This window comes from Trachurus japonicus, chromosome 12, assembly GCF_045865225.1.
Source record: "Trachurus japonicus isolate A0001 chromosome 12, Traja_1.0".
Classification (NCBI taxonomy): domain Eukaryota; kingdom Metazoa; phylum Chordata; class Actinopteri; order Carangiformes; family Carangidae; genus Trachurus; species Trachurus japonicus.
The window spans coordinates 27222849-27248374 of NC_140918.1; the positions used below are offsets into that span (position 1 = coordinate 27222849).

Consider the following 25526-nt stretch of genomic DNA (forward strand, 5'->3'; position numbering starts at 1 on the left):
ACAGAAATTGTTTAGGAATAGAGAAGGAGGATATCAATGAAGAGGGAAATGTAATTTCGAAATCAACACAATTTGAACAAATAGAAAAAGATTCTGCATTTCATTTTCTGGGGTGGAGGATATGGCCGAGCAGTTAAAACAATGTCCAAACATAAAACAGTTTAAAATAAGATACAAAGAATGTGTTTTCTTACAAGACTGAAGAGGGGGTGATGGCAGACAGGAGGTGTTAACAGGGTGTCTATGATTTTCTATTTCTTTCCTTTTTTCTCTTCATCCTTTTATCTTCAGTGTTACTGTGTCCTTTTCTGTTTAGATTATGTCTTGTTATGGTTTGATTATATTGTCTTTGTATAATTAAAGTACTAGTACATTCAGGGAAGGCACGATCTGATATCACCAAGTAGGCTAAACAACAGCCCAGGACTAACTCTAATCCTAAACCTAACCAGTTGGTTATAACAGCGGTCCTGGGCTGTTAATTACTTGGTGATATCAGATCATGCTTCAGGGAAGCATCTGAGTTATATTAATCAATCAATCAATCAATCAATCAATCAATCAATCAATCAATCAATCAATCAATCAATCAATCAATCAATCAATCAATCAATCAATCAATCAATCATTGTTTAGCACAGAAAGTGTGAATAATTTATGTTTTTCATGTGAAATGAAACATGTCAACAGGCCCTTTATGGACAAGTTAATGACAATAAATGAATAAATAATGTATTATGTCATTATTATTATTATAACTTATTTAATTACTGTATTATCTATCTATCTATCTATCTATCTATCTATCTATCTATCTATCTATCTAGTTTAATGCTGGAAAACATACACATACTCAGACATTTATTCTGATTCTGTACACATACATAGATGTTGTTACACCTGCATCAAACAGCTAATACTTACTCAGATGAGATGTAGATTCACTGCTCAGTAGTTGACACTTTATGTTCTATAATTTTACTGTATCTCTATTTTTGAGGCAGAGTCAACAGACCCATGAGAAGACAGACACAGTGGGACACCTGCTGGTTGTTTTGTGTAACTACAGTTCCATGAGTGATCTCTGACATCACTGTGTCCACAGTTCATCCTGAGAAAAACACCACATGATGTTACAGTCTGTCAGCTCCACAAGCACAGGTAATGAAATAAAGTAGCCTGCTGTTGTATTACTGTTTAATCTATGCATCAACCAAATTAAATGAAATGTTCATGTTCATGTTCTTCTTCTTTTTTTTTTCTTTTTCTTTTTTCAAAGTCATTGTAAGTCATCTATGTGTTGGTGGCTGTCACCGACAGCAGGGTATGTAATGATCAGGCCTAGTCAATGTGATTCAATTACAGTAGAGAAGTATACAGTATAGTAATGACTATATAATACCTTAATTCTTTCTTGTTTATGGCCCAAAATGATTAGTTAATGACTCAAAAATTGAAAAATGTAAGTTAATCACTCAGTAGCCTACACATGAAATGGACTTTCAGCAAATTAGTGCAAAATGTGTTTAAGAGATGAGATAAGTAAATAAAGATGAAATACAGATGATAATAATAAAATGTCTTTAACAATATCAATTGAACACTGCTGTTCCGCTCCTGTAGGCTACACACACCTGTATAGTATGAGATGTGTGTTTGTGGAAGTCGTGAACAGTTGTCTATGTTCAGCACAGGTAGCCTACCAGTATGCTGCCCTTTCACCAGTGTTCCTATAAGGAAAGGGGCACAATTTGCTGTGGGCCCCTAATTGACATTCAACTAAATGAAATAAATAATCATTTGTAGGCTATCTTGGCTGGCCCTCCAATGTGAATCATGTTGTGATAGTTTGGCAAACGGTTTATTTTCAAGAGGATCCACAAAATGATCAAGTTTTATGACATTATTACACAATTAGAATAATTTCAACTTTTATGTGGATGGATTTGCACCTGTTTACTCCGTTCCGGGCTTGCTATTCTTTAAACAGTATTCACAACAATAAAAACGGCATGCTCATCATGTATCAAGTAATAAAAGTAAAGTAAACTAAAGTAGAACAAAATGACCAGCTTTTACAGCTGCTGAGTAAAAATAGCAACTGGAAGCAGGAGAGATGGAGGAGAGGAAGAGGAAGACGATGGGAAGGGAAGGAAAGAGGAGGAGGAGTAGAAGTAGGAGGAGGAGGAGGAGGAGGAGGAGTCTGTTTGTTGACATCGGACGAAAACGAAAATCAGATGAGTGAAGACTGGTGATAATAAGTCCACTTCTCGCCGTCATCGGGACACCCACCCTCGGCGACAGCTCAGGTAGAGCTCCGGCTGCTGAGCCCGGCGCTCAGACTCGGCTGCCCGGCTGTCTGCAGCCCGCTGCTCCTCACACACAGCTCAGCGCTAGCGCTAGCCCCTGCAGCTAGGTGAGCTAACACCATAGCAGGGAAAGTCACCGTTAGCCACAAGCTAATGTGGACACTGAAGTGCACCGCTGACACCGTATCGGCAAATGAAGGCTTCATTTACAATAACAAGTGTGTCTGTCCGGGATTTTAGGTCGTTGTGAGTGAGTAGGTTAATACTTGTTGTCCGCCCTTTAGCAGCTGTGAAGCGTTAGTGCTGTTAAAGTAATTTGTTGTACAGTGTCGCTAGCTAGCTAGGTGGCTAACTTAGTGACAGTCTGCTGTCTCCCTCAGGATACAGGGCTGTGTGTGGAGTTGGCTAATAAACTCGTTGTACAAACCAAAACACAGCGGGCTGGCTGCTAGCTTTGACTCATGAGCACCAGCCTTGAAGAGAAATACTATTACCATCAAATTATTTTGTTATTAACGTTGAAGCAAGTTGTTTCAAAGTAGGTAACAGTGGTTGCTAACAGGAGACATGACAGCTAACTTGGCTAAGTATACACAGGTCTGCAGTGTCTGCAAATTGGTGGTCAAAAATTGACATATTGACCGGTTTTGATAGAAGTGAGGCCTATCAATATCTAAATAATCATTAGATGATTGAAAAGAAAGCAGACACTGGACATGTAACGTAGAGATAATGTATCTTTGACGTTCAGTTAATGCAGTAATTCAATCATGACATCATAGTAATATGTGTAATTCATTGTTTCTCTCTGCAGGACCCTCAGTGCTATTAGTGTATTCTTTCACTTACACATGGTCCATTGCCGTCATAGGAGGATACAAGTCAATCTAAGACATTGTTTGCCTGCAGTGACTGGTTAGAGGAAGTGGTTTTGGTATTGATAATTATAGTGTTTACATTTGCTCACTGAAGTATTTTAATTGAATTACTCTTGACCATTGACTTTTCATCAGTGCTCGCCTTTTAAGGTCCCCTGCACTGCCCTGCCTTGATTGAAGTCAGTGAGGAGGAGACCAACATGGCAGCCAAAGCAGGAGACAACCCCGAGAGCCTCATGACTCTGGCCACGGTCTTCTGCCTGAGGAACCTCAGGAAGACCATGTGCTACCAGGGATTCAGGAACAAGGTCTGCCTGCGCTCAGACATCTTCCTGCCCAGCGAGATCTGCGACAAGCTGGTCAACACGTACGTGATTTGTCCCATGAATATGATGCTTTTTTTTTACTTTTTCAAGTACGTCTGTGTCTGTTTTGATGCTGCTTTACATTCCCCGTTGTCTCGTTTGATTGTTGACACAGATATATGGAGTTGGTCCACACAGACAGCAACTTTGAACCAGAAGAGAGCTTCTTCCAGCTGTTCTCAGACCCTCGAAGCACCAGACTGACCAGAGTACAGCTGAGAGAAGACTTTGTGCATGACAGAGATCTGGAGGCCATTAGAAAACAGGTGGGATGCCGCAAACTATTCATGCACATTTTCCAGAATAAGCTTCTAACACCTTCAGAAGAACATTTTCATTTTCCAGTTCACCTCTGTGCAACAGCTCAATTAGAAAATATTAACTCAAAGTACTACAGTAGTCATCCACTCACAGCCTGTCTTACATTTAGTTTTGAAAATGAAAATGAAGAAGAACCTTCAAGGGGTCATTTTTAAGGTATTCCTTTTAATACACAAGTGAAGTCCATCTAATTGAAGGGGCTTCACTCAACTTGCGATATTCCCCTGCTGCCTGCTGTTCACCCAGCTGACTACCCTTGAGCTCTGACTCTTGACCTTTGATGCTGTGTGTACCAACAGGAACAGCGACTGCAGATGCAGAGTTACTTTGTTCAGTCAGTTACAGAGGGGTTGGTTTTAAATCTTTTACACAAGCATCTGGATTTCAGAGAGTCTGGCCATGGAGCAACACCATAGAGGTGCCAACAAGCACTGCGCTGGCCGTACGCCTGACAGCCCGTGAATCACTGTGTGGACACAAATGTTATCAAGAGATATCAGACTTGAGATCTGGGCACTTAGTCCGCCGAAAGCTGAGGCTGGTTGGAGGGAGTGTACGATGAGGGGAGATGAGGGCTTCATTCCAGAGAAAGTATCGTGTTTACCCTTGCAGGCTGCAAACAAGTGTAGAGACTTAATCTTCAACACCATCATTTACTCTGTAGCTTTTTAACATAATGTGATCCCACAGATAGATGACACCACGCTTACCCTACAACCACCCATTCTACATCTGTCAGTAGCACGTTCAGATGTAACAGGATCCACTTCTCCTTTTGTCTGAATGAGATCTGGAAGGACACCCCCCCCTCTGTGTTTTAGAACTGTCCTTTTTCATGCTTTTCTCATCACAGCATTTTCTTCTCTTGTCCTCATCGGATGATCTGGAGCACACGCTGCACAAAGTGTGTTTCCATGTGGTGCAAACTTTGTAACTGTTGGTGTTGGTGTACAGTCTTCACCCCTCAGCGACTTTCCACCTCCTTGCTGATGTAAACCTTTTAAAGGGATAGTTAAACATTTTGGCAAATTTGCCCATTGCCATAATCCCTATAGTCTTAGGAGTAGGTTCGTTACCTTTAATTGTTGGTGCAAGCTATTTTTAGATCGGCGGAGCAGAGCCACGAGCTGCTCAGAGCTACACTATGGAGGCTAATGGGATTTCTTGGTTTCCCTCATCAAACTCATCAAATACACAATCCAACAACTCCAAAACGCTCTGGTGGACAAGTTGTGACCTGCACATTCACCACGCTATGAGATAATAACGGAACGTTACAAGACAGACTTGTGTTCGAGGTTAATTCATGCAAAACCGCTGAATGCGCGTTCCAGTCGGGGGCAGTTTTTCAGTAAGCAGTCTCTGTATTTGCCGCAAAAACAACTCACGTAACGTTCCGTTATTATCTCATAGCGTGGTGAATGTGCAGGTCACAACTTGTCCACCAGAGCGTTTTGGAGTTGTTGGATTGTGTATTTGATGAGTTTGGTGAAGGAAACGTAAGAAATCCCATTAGCCTCTGTAGCGTAGCTCTGAGCAGCTTGCAGCTCTGCTCCGCCGTTCTAAAAATAGCTTGCACCGACAATTAAAGGAAACGAACCTACTCCTAAAACTATGGGGATTATGGCAATGGGCCAATTTGCCAAAATGTTGAACTATCCCTTTAACTATGGATCCATTTTGTTCTGCCCTGCACCTTAAGAGCTGCTCTGGTAGTCACGAGCACCTGAACGAGAGATTTGTTCTCCAAAGGGTTGATTAAAGCAGAAGTAAGCGGAATATTTGTGTTAATATAAGTCTTAAATAGTTATATCTTCCGACAGCAATCACTTACTTAGAGTGTTTCGTCGCTTACTTCTGCTTTAAATCACTCCTGTGAAACAGGATTAGGCTCCATTCTCAAAATTTCTGTTAGTCTTTTAACACACAGTGTCATATATTCTGAAGTCGAAAGCAGCTGGTTTCTATGTCAAAGGTCAGCTCATCCCTGCAGACATACTGTAGGCCTCCGTATTTTATTCCAGTGGTACACAGCACAATAGGCAACACATCAGGGCAGGTCTGAGCGGATAACCAACATTTACAACAATGTAGAAACTTCAGAACCTCTCACAGACTTCATCTTGCTCATATAGCTTAATTTGCTTACTGCCTTCTACTTAGTGCTGCCTTCATGAACTGTCTCATTAAAAAATCACCCCATCCAACCAATGCTAGCCTGCATTCACTCAAACAGAAGGTGGCCATGTGAACGACACGGCCACAAACACTTTTTAAAAACACTTTATTTGTAATTTTCCAAAAATCATATAAAACAATCATATTCTCTGTTTTACAAATAACCATAGAAAAACAATCCCGATAATAAACAAAGACAGACCAAACCCAAAATCAACATGACAAACTAGTCACAGACAACGGACAGGCAAAGACAAGAAAAAAATACTTCTTATTATAGGATTGTTCAAGGGCAGGTGTAATCATTCAGAGGTAAATTGTTCACATAAAGTTATTACAGGGTCCCAGGTTTTGTGGAAACTGGATGCACGTCTGTATTGACTGACAAAAAGAGAAAGCACTCTGACTCTTTTAAAATTCTGCTCTTCACCTGTTAAATTATTGATGTAATACAATTATAGCTACATTGGTTTTTGGCTACAGAACATGCAGCCTCCTTCCTCTCCACAAAACAATTTTCATGTCAGATTCAGCCAAGACATGAAGTTACAGTAAGTGTCAGCTTAATGTGTTGTCAACATGTCAGCAGCACTTTCCCTTGTATTTTTTATTTTGCTGGGAGCTGTGACAAGGTGAGACACATAGACCTCTGCTTTAACAATCCAAAGCACATGGCACAAGTACAAAAACTGCGCTTATGACGTCAGTTTCCTCTGCCCCCAAGATAGCAATGCACCAACAATGCACCTGACCACACCTCATCTTAAAAGCAGCATGCATATATGCGCACAGATACTCCTACATGTTGTTGGAACAGACTCTGTGAGCAGCACATTTGACAAACGCCAGCCGAGGTGGAAGCAAAATGGTTTCTAACAAGTTTGTGGCCAAAACCATGAAGCCAAACTTGTTTTCCAGAGGATTGCAGGAACCCTCTCATCTTCCACAGTCATGAGCAACATATGAAGCTCATGTGAGAGTAAATAGTTCTGCTGTTTGACCTGAAGCTTCCTAGGAATTCACAGTTGCACAACAGCAAGGTGTTTGTCACAAGACGCCGGCCTAGAGACAGAAACATCAGTGTAGAGAATTGTGTTAGGAGTCGGGCCTCGGTGTCTGCAGCAGGTCTGACCTTGAAGGCGTAGCAGCGCCGGGATGCTCAAAGTCTGCATCAAACAAAGGAGGGAGGGGCGTCTGGATTCAAGGGTGGAGATTTCCTCAAATAATTGTAGGAACTGGAGAGCGTCACGGTCTCTGAGCCTGAGAGACGTATCAGAGACCTTAACGAGGAACAGCACCAGTACCAGACGAGAAGGTTTCTCAACCATGATAGAAAATGTGTTGACTGATTCAAAACGACTTTGCACGGGGTGCTTGGTGGTCAAGCAGTTAGTGAGTGTGTCCCATATTGGCATATGCCTAAAGAGCTGATCGCTGGTTCGACTCCTGACCGAGATGATGCTTTTTTTCTTTAAAGAGACCCAGAGGAGTTTGCTTTTGGTTATAAAAGAGTCTCATGTGGATGAATCTACGTTACTCACACTTGTTAATGGGTCCATTTTCGATAAATATAGCATTTTGTCTTTATAGTTATTTTGATATTATTTAGTGATCGACTCGCCCAGCATTTCCTAATTTCGGTTTCCCCGACGCTGCCCGGCGGGTCATGGGAATAATGCCGGCGTATCGCTAGTTGGCATCGTTTATGGTCGGAACTACGACGGTATCTGATCGTCTTTGAACCTCCGACTTTCGTTCTTGATTAATGAAAACATTCTTGGCAAATGCTTTCGCTTTTGTCTGTCTTGCGCCGGTCCAAGAATTTCACCGTGCGCACGGAGGCTCATGGGATATGTAGTGTGAAAACACTTCACTTTCCGGAAGTCCTCATAGCCCCTTTTTAAAGTATCTTTTGGGGGCTTTTTTTGCTTTTAATTGATAGGATAGTTGAGAAAGACAGGAAATGGTGAGGCAGAGAGAGGGGGAATGACATGCAGCAAAGGCCCACCAGATTCAGGATTTGAACCAGGGCTAGCTGCAGTGAGAACTATAGCCTCTGCATATGGGGTGCTTGCTTAACCCATTGAGCTATACGGCACCCCAACCGAGACAATCCTTAGTTTTCCTGTCTTTCTGCACTGTCATATCAAATAAAGGCAAAGAATGCCCCCAAAAATGTCTAGAAAAATGTCTCTTTGGATACTGGTGTCCCCTGGTGAAAGTCGCGAGAAGTGGTACACACCAGTGGTAGACAACGACCATCCACAGCGTCGCCACGGCGGAACCAATGGCTTCGTGGCATCTCTGCTTAGCGCATAACTTAGCACATGTCCTCAGCATCATTCCCTCTGTTTGCTGATTGGCCTGTAGATTCTCTGCAGGAGAAAAGCCACGAATGCGTTTCAATCCCAGGCGGAGTACCGAAGGGAAATGAAAACTGAGCGGAAGTACGTAGGCGGGCGGAATATTTGGGTTTTATCACAAATCTTCGGGTTATACCAAACTGACTGTGTTAATGTGTGTTTAAAGGGATACTTCACCCACAATCAATAATTCACCTATTTTCTACTCACCATCATGCCAAGGAAGGGTTGGGAGAACTTTCCTTGGCATGACAGTGAGTAAAGTGAAGTATCCCTTTAAATGCTATTTCTATCTGCAGTTTTTAAGCCAGGGCACCACTGTAGTACTCTGTGAAATCACTACCTCATTTTAAAAGCAGATTCTTAATGAAGTCATTCTTTTGTCCGCCCGTCTCCCCAGGACCTGATTGAGCTCCACCTCACCTACTGCAACAACCTGTCGTCCCGCAGCCTGAAAACTCTCACCTGCTTCCGCGAGACCCTGGTGTCTCTTTGCCTGTTCGGCTGCAGCCACATCTTCTACAGGAGGGGCGGCGCTCCGCTCGCCTGCAACGAGGACACCGAGGACGAGGAGGACGAAACCCCCGCCTCCAGACAAGCCTTAGAGACAGACTTTAACTTCCAGGGGTTCAACCGCCTCAGACTGCTCAACCTGGGCGGCCTACCTGACGAGATGGATGCTGACAAGCTGCTCAGACCCCTCAAGTCGCTCACCTCGTTAGATCTGTCCAACGTGGTGTTGAGGGGGACGGCGTTTCTCACCCAGTGGAAAGACAGACTGGCCTCGCTGGTGCTCTACAACGTGGACATGTCAGAGGAGTTGGTCAGTACAGTGTTGGAGCTCGTTAATCTCAGGTAAGAAGGGACGGGGCGTTCAGTTGCTTTGCAGCTTCATTTCATTCAATCAAATCAAAATGAAACGATTCACTGGACTCAAGTTTAACACATTTATTGACTCATCAGCTGTTTATTGGTGACCAGATGTAAACCTGTGTTATAAGAACATCCCTGAGAGTTACAAAGTCCAGAAACAATCATCTGACTGTCACCAGAGTGAAACAGATTAAGGTGTGAAACCACATGGAGAAGATGTCAGAGGAAGAGGACCATGCTGTCTCTCACCAGCTCAGCTGTGGCCACGCTGGTTACACACACTTCCTGCTCTGCCTCCGTCAAAGACACACTGCTCACCAATAATGAAACAGAACACAGTTAAAAGTTTGAACAAAGAAGTTCAGCTTTTCCTGCTTTCTTCTCCTACAGTTACTTGGAAATGTGTAGAGTAACATGAGTGAAATTCATGTCACAATTATTTCAAACTAGCTGAACCAGTAATCATAGTGTTGAAATCTCAATATTTTTAAATCACCGGAGCAGCTGCAGTTTTTTGACGAAGATAAAAGTTGTCACAACAAACCATCAGTGAAGCTCAGTGGTGCAGCAGAGACAGCTCGGTCTGCAAATCAAATTCTCCACATGTTAAGTGACAGGCACAACAAAAATCACATTGTCACAGTGACAATTAAATCTAAATGGTTGTTACAACTGAATCATTAGTGTCACAGAGAGATGTCAGCTCACACACGGAGGGTGACAGATTCACAGAGTCATCTCGAAGAGTTCAGTCTTCAAACTGTTTCTGTAGCTGCTCTCTCTAGAAGACGATGTGCAGCTGAGATGAGTCAAAAAGCTCAGCAGAAAATACAGAACAGCTGTGATGTTCACATGACATTTTATGACATGATTTAAAAAAAACAAACAAACACCAACGCTGGATCCTGACAGTGTTCCACACAAGTGGTGTTACAATTGTATTTGTTCAGTTGAGTGTTGTACAGACAGATGGATATACAGTATAAATACATGTATTCACTCTCTAATGTCATGTCTGTTTACATACACAAAAAGCCGTTTTTAGTCACAGTGGATTAAATAAGGGATAATACCAGACGAGGTGATCAATATGCGTTGAACCGTTCATGCCTTTAGGTCGTCCATTAATTCCTATACCCCGAAAGGCATTTTCCCGCTTATACCATGGTCACTTACCAAAGACATAAATATTTAATAAATTATTTATACTTTAATGTGTTTTACAGTTAAATTCATGAGTTATTCACAAGCCACAGCTGAGTGGACTATTTAATATCTTCGTCCGCAGGCGGGAAAAAAACCTTTGCACTTCTTACCACTTACAGACTCTGGTGGTCGGAGGATGATGCACCGAAGACAACTTGTTATGCTCCGAGTCTTTGCTGCCATTACCAAGTAGTGCAATATTTTAAAACTGTCATCAGGCAATTTGACTGGAACGTCTCTATAGTAACCTTTATGACACCCTGCAGCCAATCAGAATTGTGTTTTCAAGCAGACAATGGTATAAAGGACAATCCAGTACAGTCCAATAAGAGATTTTAAATTTTATTCCAAATCATTTTAAAACTTGTCCCTGTCCTTTAAACACCAGGCACCTTGATGTGTCGCGGGAGAGCAGGCGGACCTCTAAGTTTAAGATGACCAGGAAGATCTTGACGGCGGTGGTGCAGCGTCTGGTCAACCTGGTGTCGCTGGACATCTCAGGTCACATCATGCTGGACAACTGCACAGTTCCGCACTTTGAAGAAGCGATGGGGCGACCCAGGTGAGCGACTCACTGATGTGTACGTCGTATTGGTTCGTCAGATTCAGATGAACGTATTAACGGGCTGCATTGTTCTTTGTCTCAGCATCGAGCCGTGCAAGAGCAGCATCTATCCTTTCCAGGAGCTGAAGAGGCCCCTGCAGTTCCTGGGCTTGTACGACACCACCCTGTGTAACGTGACACACATCCCTGCTTACAAGGTACCGGACACACACAGACACAGGCTCAGCTTTTAGGCCCCTAATGTTATACATCAAAGTCCACGGTTTCATTTCTTGACTGGCTGACAGTTTCACACAGTGTGAGGTGTCGTATTTGCAACATGATCTGTTGTTTCCGATTATTCCTACTGACACAGATTCAGTACAGATGATGATATTTCCACTACTAATCAACATAGAGCTAAGCCCTAGTCTACTGAGCTGCTCTGGTTTCCTAGCTGATTGGGAGCTGCACGGAAGTGGAGGCGCACTTCCAATACACTGAGCCTCACCTCCATAACAGCAAATAAATAACTTTCATTCCATGTACCATTATTACTAAAGGAGACAGAGGAAGAACTGAACATAAGACACTGAACAGGAGAGACAGAGAGAGAGAGAGTCTTCAGTAACAAGGCTTCATACTAATGACTATGACCAAGTCCACATATCAAACAGAGGGAGTTAGACATTAAGAGCTGCGTCTAATAAAAGTCTGTTAGATCTGAAGCTGAAGTAAGTAAAGACTTAATTATTGTGGATCCCAGATGGAGCCTATGTTAATCTAAATGTTAGTCTAAATAAGAAAACGTCTCTCTAAGGGCTCCAGTGACTCATCTAATGAAGAGTGTGACATTTGAACTTGGCCTTTGCCCAGGTGTTGCGGGTTTGCTGCATGTCATCCTCCCATCCTCCATCCTCTCTCTGACTAAAATAAAGTCAAAAGTCTTAAAAAGACTTCAGACATGCTTTTGAAGGGATAGTTCAACATTTTGGCAAATTGGCCCATTGCCATAATCCCTTTAGTTTTAGGAGTAGGTTTGTTACTTTAATTGTTGGTGCAAGCTATTTTTTAGATGTAAATTCACGCAAAACAGCTGATGTGTTCCTGTCGGGGGCAATTTTTCAGCAAGCAGTCTCTGCATTTGCCTCAAAAACAACTCTGTTTGGTAACGTTCTGTTATTATCTCATAGTGTGGTGAATGTGCAGGTCACAACTTGTCCACCAGAGCGTTTTGGAGTTGTTGGATTGTGTATTTGATGAGTTTGATGAGGGAAACCAAGACATCTAGTAGTTCTGAGCAGCTCGCGGCTCTGCTCCGCCATTCTAAAAATAGCTTGCACCAACAATTAAAGGTAACGAACCTACTGCTATGACTATAGGGATTATGGCAATGGGCCAATTTGCCTATCCCTTTAAAAGCATGTCTGAAGAGGTGGGTTTTGAGCTTTTATATACAGTCTATGGTTTTGAGCAGAGATTTGAAAGTGTTTAAGTCTGTGCAGTCATGAATGTGTTGGGGGAGTGAGTTCCAAAGGGAGGGGGCAGCAATGGAAAAGGCTTTGTCCCCCCAGGTTAATCACCACGAGGTAAAGGGTTCAGTGTAGGAGAGCAGCGATTAAAATGAGAAGGTTAATTCTTTGTTGTTGAACATTTTCAGGTGACAGGATCAAAGAATGAAGACCAGGTCCTGAACGCTATAGAGGCCTACACAGAGTTTCGCCCTGAGCTGGCCCACAGAGCCATCAATCAGCTGTTTGACATCGCCAGGATACAACACTGCAGCCAGCTGCTCCGAGCTCTGCAGGTGGGATTAGTTTCAGTCTGGTTGTTGTTTGACCAAGTTGTTGTGAAATCTTTCTGCATCTCGTACACGTAACCCTCTCTTACGGCTCTCCTCTAAACTCTCCGTTTCAGCTCGTCATAGCAGCGCTGAAGTGCCATAAGTACGATAAGAGCATCCAGGTGACGGGCAGCGCCGCTCTGTTCTACCTGACCAACACAGAGTACCGAAGTGACCAGAGCGTGCGGTTGCGCAGAGAGGTCATCCAAGTGGTGCTGAATGGGATGGAGCAGTACCAGGAGGTCACTGTGAGTACTGTCTGCCCGCAGCTTCTTCACCTCTGAGCATGGAGACTCAGCTTTCAGAATTTTTTTGTTCTAAAAAAGAGAGATAGTTGATTGATTGATTGATTGATTGATTGATTGATTGATTGATTGATTGATTCTTTTAATGACCACACAGCCAGGCTGGTGGAATTTGCTTCCAGTACAGCGTATTGGTACAGGTTCCAAACATATAACATGTATAGATAAACATACGATAACTACCTAATAACTGAGGTGATGACATTTAGATATTTACATCCACAAGATCACCTTTACATTTTCAAAAAACGGAATTTTGTATCTTGTATGTCAGTATATCTGAATGCATTTTAATTTAATTTGATTTAATTTAGTTTATTTGATAGGGACAATGCAGGTTAACATAGTAACAATTCCACTCGTTACAAACAAGTCAATGTGACTGATGTTCTTGAAATGTCTTTATTTGGATAAACCCCTTGAGATGAATCATCTCGTTTTCGAGGGGGACCAAACATATACATGAACGTGAACTTATCGTATAAATGTTCTCAGCAATACAAAAAAAAAAGTCCACAACAAATAGACGGGGAAAAAAATGTCTGCATACAGAGATTATAGCTAATGCTAGTTTCCAACTCCCGTCCCTAGTTTGGCTTTTAGTAAAAGAAAAAAAGTAAGAAAAGATATCAAAATTACATACCATTACAATAAAATGTACAATACATCTAAAATCATACCAAGTCATGACCCATTGCATCAAATGGTTTGTATTTAATAGCTGGATATACATTGTGTGAATTTGCATAAGGTTGAGAAATAATACCAGCAAGGTCGTGTGTGACGCAGCATTTTGGTGAAGGTAGGTAGCTAGTATGAGTGTTTCACTGCGATGCCAGTAGAGCTGTAACCAGAGGTGCGGCCTCTCAACAGCAGGGTTTCCCGCAGCGCTTTCCTATTAAGGCAGCCGCCTTAACAACAAAGAGCTGCCGCCTAAACTAACGTCTTAAAAACATAAAAATGTAGCGATATTCGCCGCCGCCGTCCCCCCGCGCCGGACGATCACCTTCATTCATCTGCGCATCCTCTCACATACATACACACCACAGAGAAGCGCGCATGCATAACAGCAGCGCGCGTGGTGAAAGCAAAACTTAATATGACGCGCCGAACCCCGCCCCCGATCAATCCGCTCGCACCCCCATTTTCTGGGGGAAACACTGACAGCCAAGACAGGGGACAGCTTGTGGCCCCTGAGGGCTAATGACTTGAGTCTACAGCAATGTCTCAAAATGTAACCCCCTTCCCCATCTCAGTAAGAAACCTCCATTTAAAATGAACACATTGGGGATCATTGATGAGTACAACCATGAGCCCTGTTTCCAATACGGGAGTTCCTGGTAAAGGAAAGGAGAGAGGAATGTTACAGGAACATCCTCTCACTGTGTCTCCACTGCAGAGTAGGCCCCGGCTCTTGAGGCGATGTTGTCATTATGCAACAGATCCAGGCGTCTTATCACACGTCTTGTTTTCTTTTTCTGTTCTTCTTGCTGTTTTTGTTTTTCTGTCCATGTGGACACTTTCCACTAAAGCTCCTCTTCTGTTGAGTTTTTAAAATGCTGCTTATTTTTGCACCTTGTGTTGCCACATCCTGATCTGAGGACGCCCAATCAGAACCGAGTAAACCTTCGCCCCACCCGGGAGTTATTCGGGGCCCCTCAGAGTATCTACCAGAGGCTATGGAGACATGCACCAACAGCCCTGGCCCCATTATATTACTCCAAAGTTTCTGCAGCGGAAACGGCCCGATTCACAGCTCAGCAGCTCCAATGAGAAAGTCACTAAGATGTGGTGTGAAGTTATTCAGAGTCCTTCAATATTGTACATATGAAGAAAACATAAAATATTAGCTAATGTGCGAGTGTATCAAGTAACTCTGATCAGATCAGGTCTGTTTGATCAGTTATGAACCGTCCTGTTTGACCCCGTGTCCTCTCCGTGCCCCTCATCAGGTCCAGAGGAACTGCTGCCTGACTCTGTGTAACTTCAGTATCCCAGAGGAGCTGGAGTTCCAGTACAGTCGGGTCAACCAGCTGCTGCTGAAGATCCTGGAGCCGGCCAGGCAGGACGAGTCCATCCAGAGAATCGCCGTTCACCTCTGCAACGCTCTGGTCTGTCAGGTGGACAACCACCACAAGGAAGCTGTGGGGAAGATGGGATTTGTTAAGGTAACACACCTCAACCTGACAGGTGTCCACCCAGACAGCTGGTCTTTACGGACAGTTACTAATTCTGTTTCCTCTATAGACATTAGTTGCATATTAACACTGCTCCCTTATTCTGTCGTTTATGGGTTTCTGATCCATGACTAAGTTCTGTTAACACAAGACAGAGATATTGTCAGGTTTTATTTACAGTTTTTCACCGGAGCGGCTGAAGGTTATAATGTACTCAAGATGATGTTTGTTGCTGTCCCACACTGCATGAGGAGAATCATTAGTAGCTTGTTGCTATTATTGAGCATTTGAAACTTTAGCAGCAGCAGTGCACCATTACTGAATGCATGAAGGGGAAACAATTGAGTATAAATGAAAAAATAATATGACATTTTTAAAAATCCTTATTGTCCTGACATGCGGTGCTGTTGGCCTCTGCACTGCTAGGGCTACACTGTCTGGGTAATTTAACAGCATCATATTAAACATGAAAACCCATCTGTACAGCTTGTTTTGTCACTCACAAGAACTAGGTTGTAAATCAAAGGTTAACATGCAGAGCATTAAAAACGAGACAGCATCAAACCTTTGAGCAGGCAGCCCAGGTGAGCTGAGAGCACAAAGCTCTTTGGTCCTGGTCACTTGATAAGATAAAACTTTAGTAAGTGGTAATTCACTGAGTTGAATCAGAGGTATTTACTGTCGTTGCACGAGTACAATGCAATTGATTTAGAGACTCTCAAAAGAGGGGCAATTTAGAAAAGATATTAAAAGACACACAAACAACAGTAAAAAATAATTAAATAATAATAATAACTTTAATATAGCGCCTTTAACAGAGCTTAAAGGACAATTCCAGGCGAATTCAACTCAGGGGTGTATTTTCATATCATTTTAGGTCTAAAAGAATGAATCTGAAGATTTTCAGTTTAATCGCTCCTGTTTTGCGGTAGTTGCGTCTGTCCGCGCATCGCCACAGCAGCAATGAATGGGAGTGGATGTAAGTTCCGCTGTTTAGGCTGTTTCCAGCCCTCAAAGCCGCAATTTTTTTCCACAGACAGCGTCAGATGGCTACTCAAACATGCACCGAGAAGTTTATTTACTTCAAGCAAGCCGACATGTTTGTAAAACTAGATCTAATTCAAAGTCTCCCTGAGTCTCGCACGAGCCCAGTTGCCGTGCTCGGTGTGTTCAGGTGCAGTGGGAAAAGCTACCGTTTGTGTCATAAACACAGGAATATCAACTCTTTACTTGCGTCAAGTAAAAAAAACTTCTCGGCGCATCTTTGAGTAGCCATCTGACACTGTCTGTGGAAAAAAATGTACACTTCAAGCAAGTAAAGAGTTGATATTCCTGTGTTTATGACACAAGCGGTAGCTCCGACTGCGCCTGAATACACCAGCATGTCGGCTTGCTTGAAGTAAATAAACTTCTCGGTGCATGTTTGAGTAGCCATCTGATGCTGTCTGTGGAAAAAAATTGTGGCTTTGAGGGCTGGAAACAGCCTAAACAGCGGAACTTACATCCACTCCCATTCATTGCTGCCGTGGCGATGCGCGGACAGACGCAACTACCGCAAAACAGGAGCGATTAAACTGAAAATCTTCAGATTCATTCTTTTAGACCTAAAATGATATGAAAATACACCCCTGAGTTGAATTCGCCTGGAATTGTCCTTTAAGGTCTCTTAACAAACAACAAAGACACAACATGAGGAGGAACCAAACACCTGAGTGAACGTTTGTATGTTGTCATATAAAAGTTAGTCTTGTGTGATGGGAACTGAAACAACAAATGTCTGCTGACCTCCATGATAGTCTAATTTATTGAGATGCATCTGTACATCATCTACATCATTCCATCCCAGGTAGAGTTACTACCTGTGTGACATAACCTCACTCCTCTGGCTCCTGGTTATAGAATTTAAGAATTCATCTCTGACTTTATCCTTTTCTCCTCTTTTTCAGACAATGTTGAATTTAATTCAGAAGAAGCTACAGGACAGAATGGTGAGTCTGAGTTTTACTCTGCATCTTTTTAAATTTAGAGTTCACTTGTTTTATCCACATGCATCTCGTCAGGCACTTTTTTAGTAGATTATTATGAAGTCAGTACAGCCAGAAGTGTATGTATCATGTATCTCATTTGAAAGCAGAACCACCTTGGTCTTTTTCAGCTCTATATTTGAATCACGTCTGGATCTGAAGTTCTCAGAGAAACAAGCTGAGTAAATGTTAAACAACAGCTGGAGACGTCCTGTCCTCTGTCCGCTGAGGAGCGTCAGTGACTCTACAAAGAGAAACTGATTTATTCAGTGTTTCTACTGGTTTTAATCTCCTGGTCTGTTTGTTATAGAGGACTCAGCTGGTGGTAAAACCTGCTGAACATGAAACTATCAAAACAAAGGTTAACAGTCATCTCAGCTTCCAGCTCTGCCCTGTTTTAATGCTGATAATCACCAGGTCTGTTAGATTTCTGAAGGAATCCAAACTGAGAGGATGAGGGTGACGGTATTGACGACGGCAACCCCCTGTGATTTTCATTTCTTCACCCAACATCTAGTTTTCATCATTTTGATTGAGACACAGACGTTCCAGGCTGTGTGTTTAAATGCAGCTTATTGTGATATTGATACTAAAGGGAAGGTGTGTGTGTGTGTGTTTCTCTCCAGTGTGATCAGGTGATGGAGTTTTCCTGGAGCGCTCTGTGGAACATCACCGATGAGACGCCCGACAACTGTCAGATGTTCCTCAACTGTCGGGGGATGAGTCTCTTCCTGGAGTGTCTACAGGTGAGTCCTCAGTCCAGGTTAAGATCCACACAGTGCACGTTAGAACCAGCTCTACAGGATTAAACCTCATGTTTCCAGACTACTAGGGCACAGAACCACGTATATTACCACTGTATAAATCAGATGTCTCTCATTTTCCTTTGTGATTTCAATCCAGGAATTTCCAGACAAGCAGGAGCTTCACCGCAACATGCTGGGGCTTCTGGGAAATGTCGCTGAAGTCAAAGCTCTGAGGCCACAGCTGCTCACCCCACAGTTCATCACTGTGTTCAGGTGAGAGAACAGCGGAGAGTTAAATGGTTCTTAGTTGACTCAGGTCAGTCTGTCGTTAAAATGAAGTAAGGACTATTGCAGGCTCAAAATCAAGATAAACTTTAATAAACTTTATTGTCCCAGAAGGGAAATTTGTCTTGGGCGCATAGTGCAACACAGCTGCAAGCATAAAATATAGACGTACAGTACACAACAGAAGTGTATGTTAAAAACAAGACATTTACTAAAGGGATAGTTCACTCAAAATTGAAATTTCTCATTATCTACTCATCCTCATGTCGACTAAGGGCTGGGAGAAGTTTCAGAGTCCTCCGTGGCTTCTCTGAGTTACAGCAGGGCTCCGTGCAGCACTGCATGTCCATATGACGGTTGCAAATGGATACCACTTTTCTTTGTAACAAAAAGACACACCAAAAAACATCCAAATACCTCCATAGTGCTTGTATGTAATGTCCGTCTTGTATTGAAGCCCTGAAATGCGAAATTGTTCCGAAAAAAATTAAATAAGTCTATATTTCAAGCTTGTTTGTAGTGGAGGCTCCTTTTCCTGGTCCGTCCAAATCTCGCGCGATTTGTGCCGGCGTCAGTAATCGCACTGACGCTGGCACAAATCTCGCAAGATTGAAATGAAACAACCACTCCAGCTTCTGCTCATCAGAGCACCAAAATATTTCAGGGTTTTGTCCACAGATTTCATGAAATAATACCTCTCTCAAATCATCATACTTTGTACAATATAAAAGGAAATGAGACTCACTTTCTACTTCGTCTATCTCACACATTTCACATGTTCTGCTCTCCTCAGGAATATTTTTGGATTAGATAAATATCTGAAACTACTTTAAAATTTGATTTTCGTCATAACTCCAACTACATGGGTTTTTACCACCACATAGTACAGATTCAACTTGTTGCCGCACTACAGTCCCACTACAGCCCTTAGTTAAAACAAACGATCAGACCTTTCATTTCATATCTAATATATTCATCTAACCCTGCTCTCTGTGTGTGGTACTCTGACAGTAACCTGCTGGACAGCAAGGCAGACGGGATCGAGGTGTCGTACAACGCCTGTGGTGTGCTGTCACACATCATGTTTGACGGGCCAGAGGTCTGGTCGATGGAAGAACCCCGAAGAGACACGGTGATGGACAAGATGTGGGACGCCATCCAGAGCTGGGACGTCACCTCCCGCCGCAACATCAACTACAGGTTCTGTCCACTGTCCTCATTAAAGCCATATCCGATTTTAATGTAGTTTTATTTACACTATTTGGCACAACCATATAATATAATATGATAAATATGAAACCATAATGAAATGAATGTGATGGGCTGGACTGTATTGAGATATCACACTTTGGACATTGTCCAGGCCTAGATATAAACCTGTTACTACACTAATTCTTAAGCAATTTAATGGCTTCACATTATCATATTAATCAGTGATTATAACCTGGTACAGTTGTTTAGGTTTTTATGATAGTATGAAATGTAGGATTTTATGTAGAGTTAAAACATTTTTACTCATAGTACATCAACCTGCATCTCCAGCCTCCTCTTGCTGTTTAATGTTAGTGTGTAACATGGGTCTGCTCCCTCAGGTCGTTTGAGCCCATCCTGCGGCTGCTGCCTCAGGGCATCGCTCCGGTCAGTCAGCACTGGGCCACGTGGGCTCTCTTCAACCTGGTGTCAGTTTACCGTGAGTATCTGCCTCTCTGTATGCCCCCACACCAGACACCACGTTCACTCTGTACATCCTCAGAAGGCTCCTGAAGACTGTGACACTACCACTGTTTTGTCTCCAGTAACGCACTGCAATTTTACTCTTTTGTTCATTCTTGGTTGCAGCGAGTAAATACTGTCCCCTGCTGATAAAAGAAGGAGGAATCAGTCTCCTGGAGAAAGTTCTGGAACTGGACAGTTCACACCCGGAAACCAAGGACATGGCCAGGTAAGAAACAGCAGCTCCACGTTCCTCTGTGCAGGCCAGAGTGAAGAATGAATGTTCCTGGTTTTAGTTTTTGTCCATTCTCTCTAGTAAAGACAGTTGCTGTGTCTCAGTTTGCACACCTCCATACTTACACTTTCTATTTTGAGTGTGGGAATTATTGGGTTCATTTAGCCGTCTGAACTGAATTACTGCTGGTACAGGGTCTGTGGCTGACTATCACCAGCTTAAAGGGATAGTTCAACATTTTGGCAAATTGGCCCATTGCCATAATCCCTATAGTATCCCTATAGTATCAAAATAGCTTTTTTTTAAGCAACAATTAAAGGTAACGAACATACAGTACTGCTATGACTATAGGGATTATGGCAATGGGCCAGTTTGCCAAAATGTTGAACTATCCCTTTACAGCTACATTTGGTAAGTTGACTAAAGTGAAAGTAAAGTCGATACACCGTCAGGTCCCTCTATGAACCTCTTCTCAGCACTGCTGTGTTGTTGTCCACGGTGGCACCAGCAGTTTCACATTTTTCAGCTGCTCAGCCATTGCGACAAACTGATTGTTTCAGACTATTGTGTAGACTAACTGAATAGTCTTTCCAGATCAAATGATTGTTTTGGGATTCTTATGAAATAAATGTTTCAAGATAAATGCGACTTAGGCCTATATATAGTGTAAATATTTTTGTTTTTTTTTCCCTCTTTGCAACATATTTTTTGACAGATGCGATTAATAGTCCGATGCAACATATGGTCTGTTAAATACGGTACTTTCTTTTCTTTTGTGGTCACTGAGACTTATGGAGCACAAACAAAATATTGTGCTGCGTCAGGGCGGAGTAAAAGCCGTACCCGACCTTTCAGCCGACTTTAGCTGTTTGTACTTTTTCAGGAAAGTAATGGAGCAGTGTGAAAACTTCAAAGAAGACCCCATGGAGACGAATCATGGACAGGAGGTAAACTACGGACAGAGAGGTTGACCCCGCAGGAGCCGTCATTACCAGCAAGCATCGAGCAAACCCACCTTAAGGCCCCCCCACCCCCCTCTACAGTCATCACCGCAAGGGTCAATTGTGTGCATTCTTCTTCTTCTTCTTCTTCTTCTTTGGTAGAGCAGAGCTGAGTCTCTGTCCTTGTTTGCAGCAGTTTGGACTGAACCTTTATCTCTGACACATAGGACCTGAGATCTGGTGCATGGAGTTTTGTTGTGAGGGTGATTACCTTTGCTGCACATACACATCTCTTCTGTTAGGACAGGGTTGTGGGCGTGGGTGACTGTTATCTCTCAGTGTGTGTGTGTGTGTGTGTATGTGTGTGAGTGTGTGTGTGACTTAACAACAGAACAACAGTCGCAGTGACTGACTTAGCGGAGCCCCCCCGGAGCTCCCCTCTGTGTAACTGTATCTTTGAGTGAGCGTGTAGTGTCCTGCTCCGCCATTAGAGGTCACAACTCTCACACTGCGCTCTCTCTCTCTCACACACTCGTTCATACCGACGGGGCCCGCCGCTCGGCCGCCGCGGGTGTACAGTGAATATTAGCCATTATGTGTGTGTGTGTGTGTGTGTGTGTGTGTGTGTAGGCTGCAGAGAAGCATCACACGGATGTTTGGCGGGAGGGAACCTTCCAGACCTTTGTGGCACAACGATGGACTTTGTTTGTTAAATATGTAAATATTCAGTTTGTCTCATCCTTTTACTGTGTGTATGTTTTATAATATAACTGTAAACACTCATGACTTTACTCTGTATTTAAAATTTGTTTAGGTTTGACTGATATATGGTCAGTGATAAGAAACTTTACACAGAACACCCACTCATTCAGTCCTCGTCTAGAAATCCCGGATGCTCCTTTTGATGATCTTTAGGTTGTTGTTTTTTTAAGTTCAAACCTGGTTTTGATTGTCTGGCATTTTAAGCCGAATCCTCTGAAGGCAGCGGTGAGCTTCAGCTGTGAGGGAGGTCAGAACACACGAAGAATACAGACTATGTGGTCAAAAGTGTGTGGACACAGTGCAGTGGTTTCCCCATCCAGCAGGTTTAGGATCAGTTAGATCACTGATATCCTGATACTAGAGTGGAATCCCCAGAAGAGCATGTTTAAAGAGTACTCCACATATCTTAGTGCCCCCCCCCCCTTCCAACATCACAATTTAAAGAGGCTACTGTATTTGCAAGTTTTGCTATTGCAACATCGCTAACATTAGGATTAATTCATGTTTAGTTGCCAGTCAAACAGACTTAGGCTGGCCAGAGGGTCGGAGACTAACGGTAACCTTAGTGTTTGTTTCCACCTCTGTTGGGGAGTAAAGGAACAAGGTTTACATAAAGTTTCCGCTAGACTGGCCAGTAAACAGCTGATAATAATAACATTAGGCATACAGCAATAGTAAATCTAAAAAGGGATAAAAAAAACTATGGTTTTTATTATTCCAACAATTATTCACCATTAACTCTAGCCTGAGATGTGTCCATGTATATTTGGCTGTATAGTGATAATCAGCGTTTCTCCTACAGACTCTGGAAGAGTCAAATGACGGCTGGTATAAGGAGTCGTCATGGTTTTACAGCCTCTATCCGAAGAGTCAGCATTACACTGACCAAGATTTAATGAATGTCAAAGGCAGCGTCTGTTCTGTTCCGGCTGTCAGCTCATTAAGGTCAGAGGTCAGCTACGATGCCAGGTAATCACAGAGGCCAGGCCGACACAAACAATTGTCCTTAAACGGCCGACGGCCCGTCAGCGTCACCGGTCGGTCGACATGCTGCTAAGTTACTGCTTCACTTCAATCACAACACTTTTTAAGCTGATGGGAGGATATAAAAAACGGTGCGAACACATGTTTAAAGCTCAAACTGGAATGATTTTGTTCAGGAAGTGACGTCTCCGAAGGCGTGGTCCTCACGTGGAGGTGGGGTGATGGACTGTTCACTGTCTAACTGTGAATATGGAAGCTCTCTCAGTTCTCACCTTTGATTTGACCAGATTTTTCTGGTTGAACTTGATTCATCTTTTTTTCTTATCTTTTTTTTTTTTTTAAACCAAAATCGTCTCGATTCTCTATTATAGACACCCTGTGGTGTTTTCTTATTTAAAAAAAAAAGAAACTTACACACATATTCATGTGCAGTTTTTCATATTTGGCCTCATGTAAAAAAGGATTCTCTTATAAACCCCTCTCACTTTTTCCTTTGAGAATCGTTCCACGACACATTCACCAAACTCTTCTCACCAAATTCTTCAATTGTAGTAACAAGCTCAAGTCAGTCCGATGAATGTTCCCCGTTCACCAGTTTCACTATTAGTGGAATGTTTCATTCACTAAATGTCACCAAAGAGTAAAAGAAAAAGATGCAAATAAAGACAGAATAGTTTGATGTGAAGTTAAACACAGTTTTTTTGCAAAGCAAAGCAGTTCATGAGAAAATATTATATCCAGCAGCAGACGATGTTGCAACCAAGGATGATACAGCGTGTATCTTTTATTTTTAGCATGACTCAGCAAATCCAAAATTCAGGATGAATTCTGGGTAAATGAGTTTTGTTTTTCTTCCTGATTTGTGTGATGGGTTTATTTGGTAGCGTAGCTCTAACGTCTTGTGGCATGAACAGGTCACTTCAGAACATAATGTGTCCATACAGGCTCCTGTACGAGGCCTGACTGCGTGTTTCTCTTAAACGCACAGTAACACACTATTTATACCACACACTTGAAACACACAGGAAATTCAAAGTGCTTTACAAGGCAAAGACATTGAAGTGGAAACCAGAATAAAAACAGTCAAGACGGAATATAATGAAATAAAAATCAAATTTACAAACATTTACTTACTATTTCCGAACACAATGATTTCTGTCTGGTTGATCTGCATCCAGCTGTTTACTTGCTCTGAGCACTGACAGTGAGTGATTCCAAATAAACCTGAGCGTCATCTGCATAGTGTAGCATTTCCAGCCTGAATCAAACATGGCTGTGACTGAGTGAACAAAATTAATTCTATTATTCCTAATCATATGACCTCATTTTTTAAATTAAGCTATTAAACTAAAGAAAATGATGTGTATATTCATTAGTTCTCAGAGCCCTGTATGTAGGTCATATTTTTATTTGGTCCCAAATAGATTTATATTAAACGGCATAAATCAGAAAATGAAATATGCAAATTTCTGTCTATCAGCTCCTGAGTATAGTTTCATTTATCTACTGTGTTTAAATACAGGTTACTCTATAAGAGTTGTGCCTGTGATTCAATTGGACATGAATTAATGAGCTAAAGGAGCAGTTTGAGCAGGAACGACAGCCTCTCTTCACCTCCAGCGGTGAACACAGTGTTGGTGCTGAAGGCAGGAAGTGGACAAGTGGCTGGATCAGGAGTGGGAACTCCTTCTCCAGGGATTCTGAGTCTTTAAAACTACTAAAGGGTCCGTCGCTATCAGTCACTTTCTCCTGCGGCTGTAAAACACATTGGTTTAGTGTGTGTAGCTCCAGCTGGTTTTCCCAGTATCAGCCTCTGTACAGTGTCTCATTCTGCATAAACACAGCTAAAGATGGCGTGGATGAGTGATGCCTAACTGATCTTTTTATAAGCTATTTCATATCAGTCGTATTGGCTTTGACTTCCTGGTTGTCAATGTACAGTTTTATTTTCTGGCTCTGATCGGTACAGTTCACAATCACAGTGACAGTTTATATCGGAGTGGGACAGCTTCGTTAGAGACTCAGCACATGTTTTTTGTCCGATGTCCAAAAGTGTGGACATGAAGAAGGACTTCTCATGTGGTCAGGTGGAAGCGTGCACGTCATCACCTCCAGCACCTCTCTCTGTTTTTGAATCATTGTTTCGAGTTATTTTCCATGAAGTTTAAAGGCGTCTTCAGTGACAGAGCGTCACTGCTGTGGGGTGTTGACTCTTCCTGATTATTTATAAAGATGTTTTGTGCTGAAAATTAAAAAATGGAAAAAAAAAAATTAAAAAGTGAAAGTGAAATTCTGCTTCGGGAGAACTGCTGTGTCACGAAACAGTTTCAAAGTGTCGCCTCCTAATTTCATCATGTTTCTGAATCTGTCAACACTGTCATTGATTTCTTTTGTAACTGCTGATCCGTGTGAAGAACATTTTGATCCAGTGTGGAGTTGCAGTTTTTCCTGATCTAAATAGAACCAGGCCGTTA

At 42.4% G+C, this 25526-nt stretch overlaps 1 protein-coding gene across 4 annotated transcripts; it reads left to right on the top strand.

Moving 5' to 3' along the window:
• The first annotated feature begins 2161 nt into the window (after positions 1-2161).
• zer1 (zyg-11 related, cell cycle regulator) lies at positions 2162-25526 on the top strand. 4 transcript variants are annotated; one of them, XM_085794071.1, is made up of 16 exons: positions 2162-2309; positions 3338-3554; positions 3668-3818; positions 8815-9269; positions 10882-11055; positions 11141-11255; positions 12698-12844; positions 12955-13128; positions 15138-15353; positions 17309-17350; positions 18013-18132; positions 18290-18405; positions 19429-19617; positions 20010-20107; positions 20257-20359; positions 21249-25526. In XM_085794071.1, the coding sequence occupies exons 2-16, from the start codon at positions 3388-3390 to the stop codon at positions 21334-21336; spliced, it is 2355 nt and encodes a 784-aa protein (XP_085650197.1). In that variant the 5' UTR covers positions 2162-2309; positions 3338-3387; the 3' UTR covers positions 21337-25526. The 4 variants fall into 4 exon arrangements, with proteins under 4 accessions (XP_085650197.1, XP_085650198.1, XP_085650199.1 ...); XM_085794072.1 differs by having other exon boundaries at positions 2169-2309; positions 3323-3554; XM_085794073.1 differs by having other exon boundaries at positions 2228-2416; positions 3323-3554.

Coding starts and splice junctions, on each gene's coding strand:
- zer1 (XM_085794071.1), top strand. CDS start 3,388: ATGGCAGCCAAAGCAGGAGACAACCCCGAGAGCCTCATGACTCTGGCC. Junction 3,819..8,814: donor TGGAGGCCATTAGAAAACAG/GTGGGATGCCGC, acceptor CCGTCTCCCCAG/GACCTGATTGAGCTCCACCT. Junction 18,406..19,428: donor CAGTTCATCACTGTGTTCAG/GTGAGAGAACAG, acceptor GTACTCTGACAG/TAACCTGCTGGACAGCAAGG.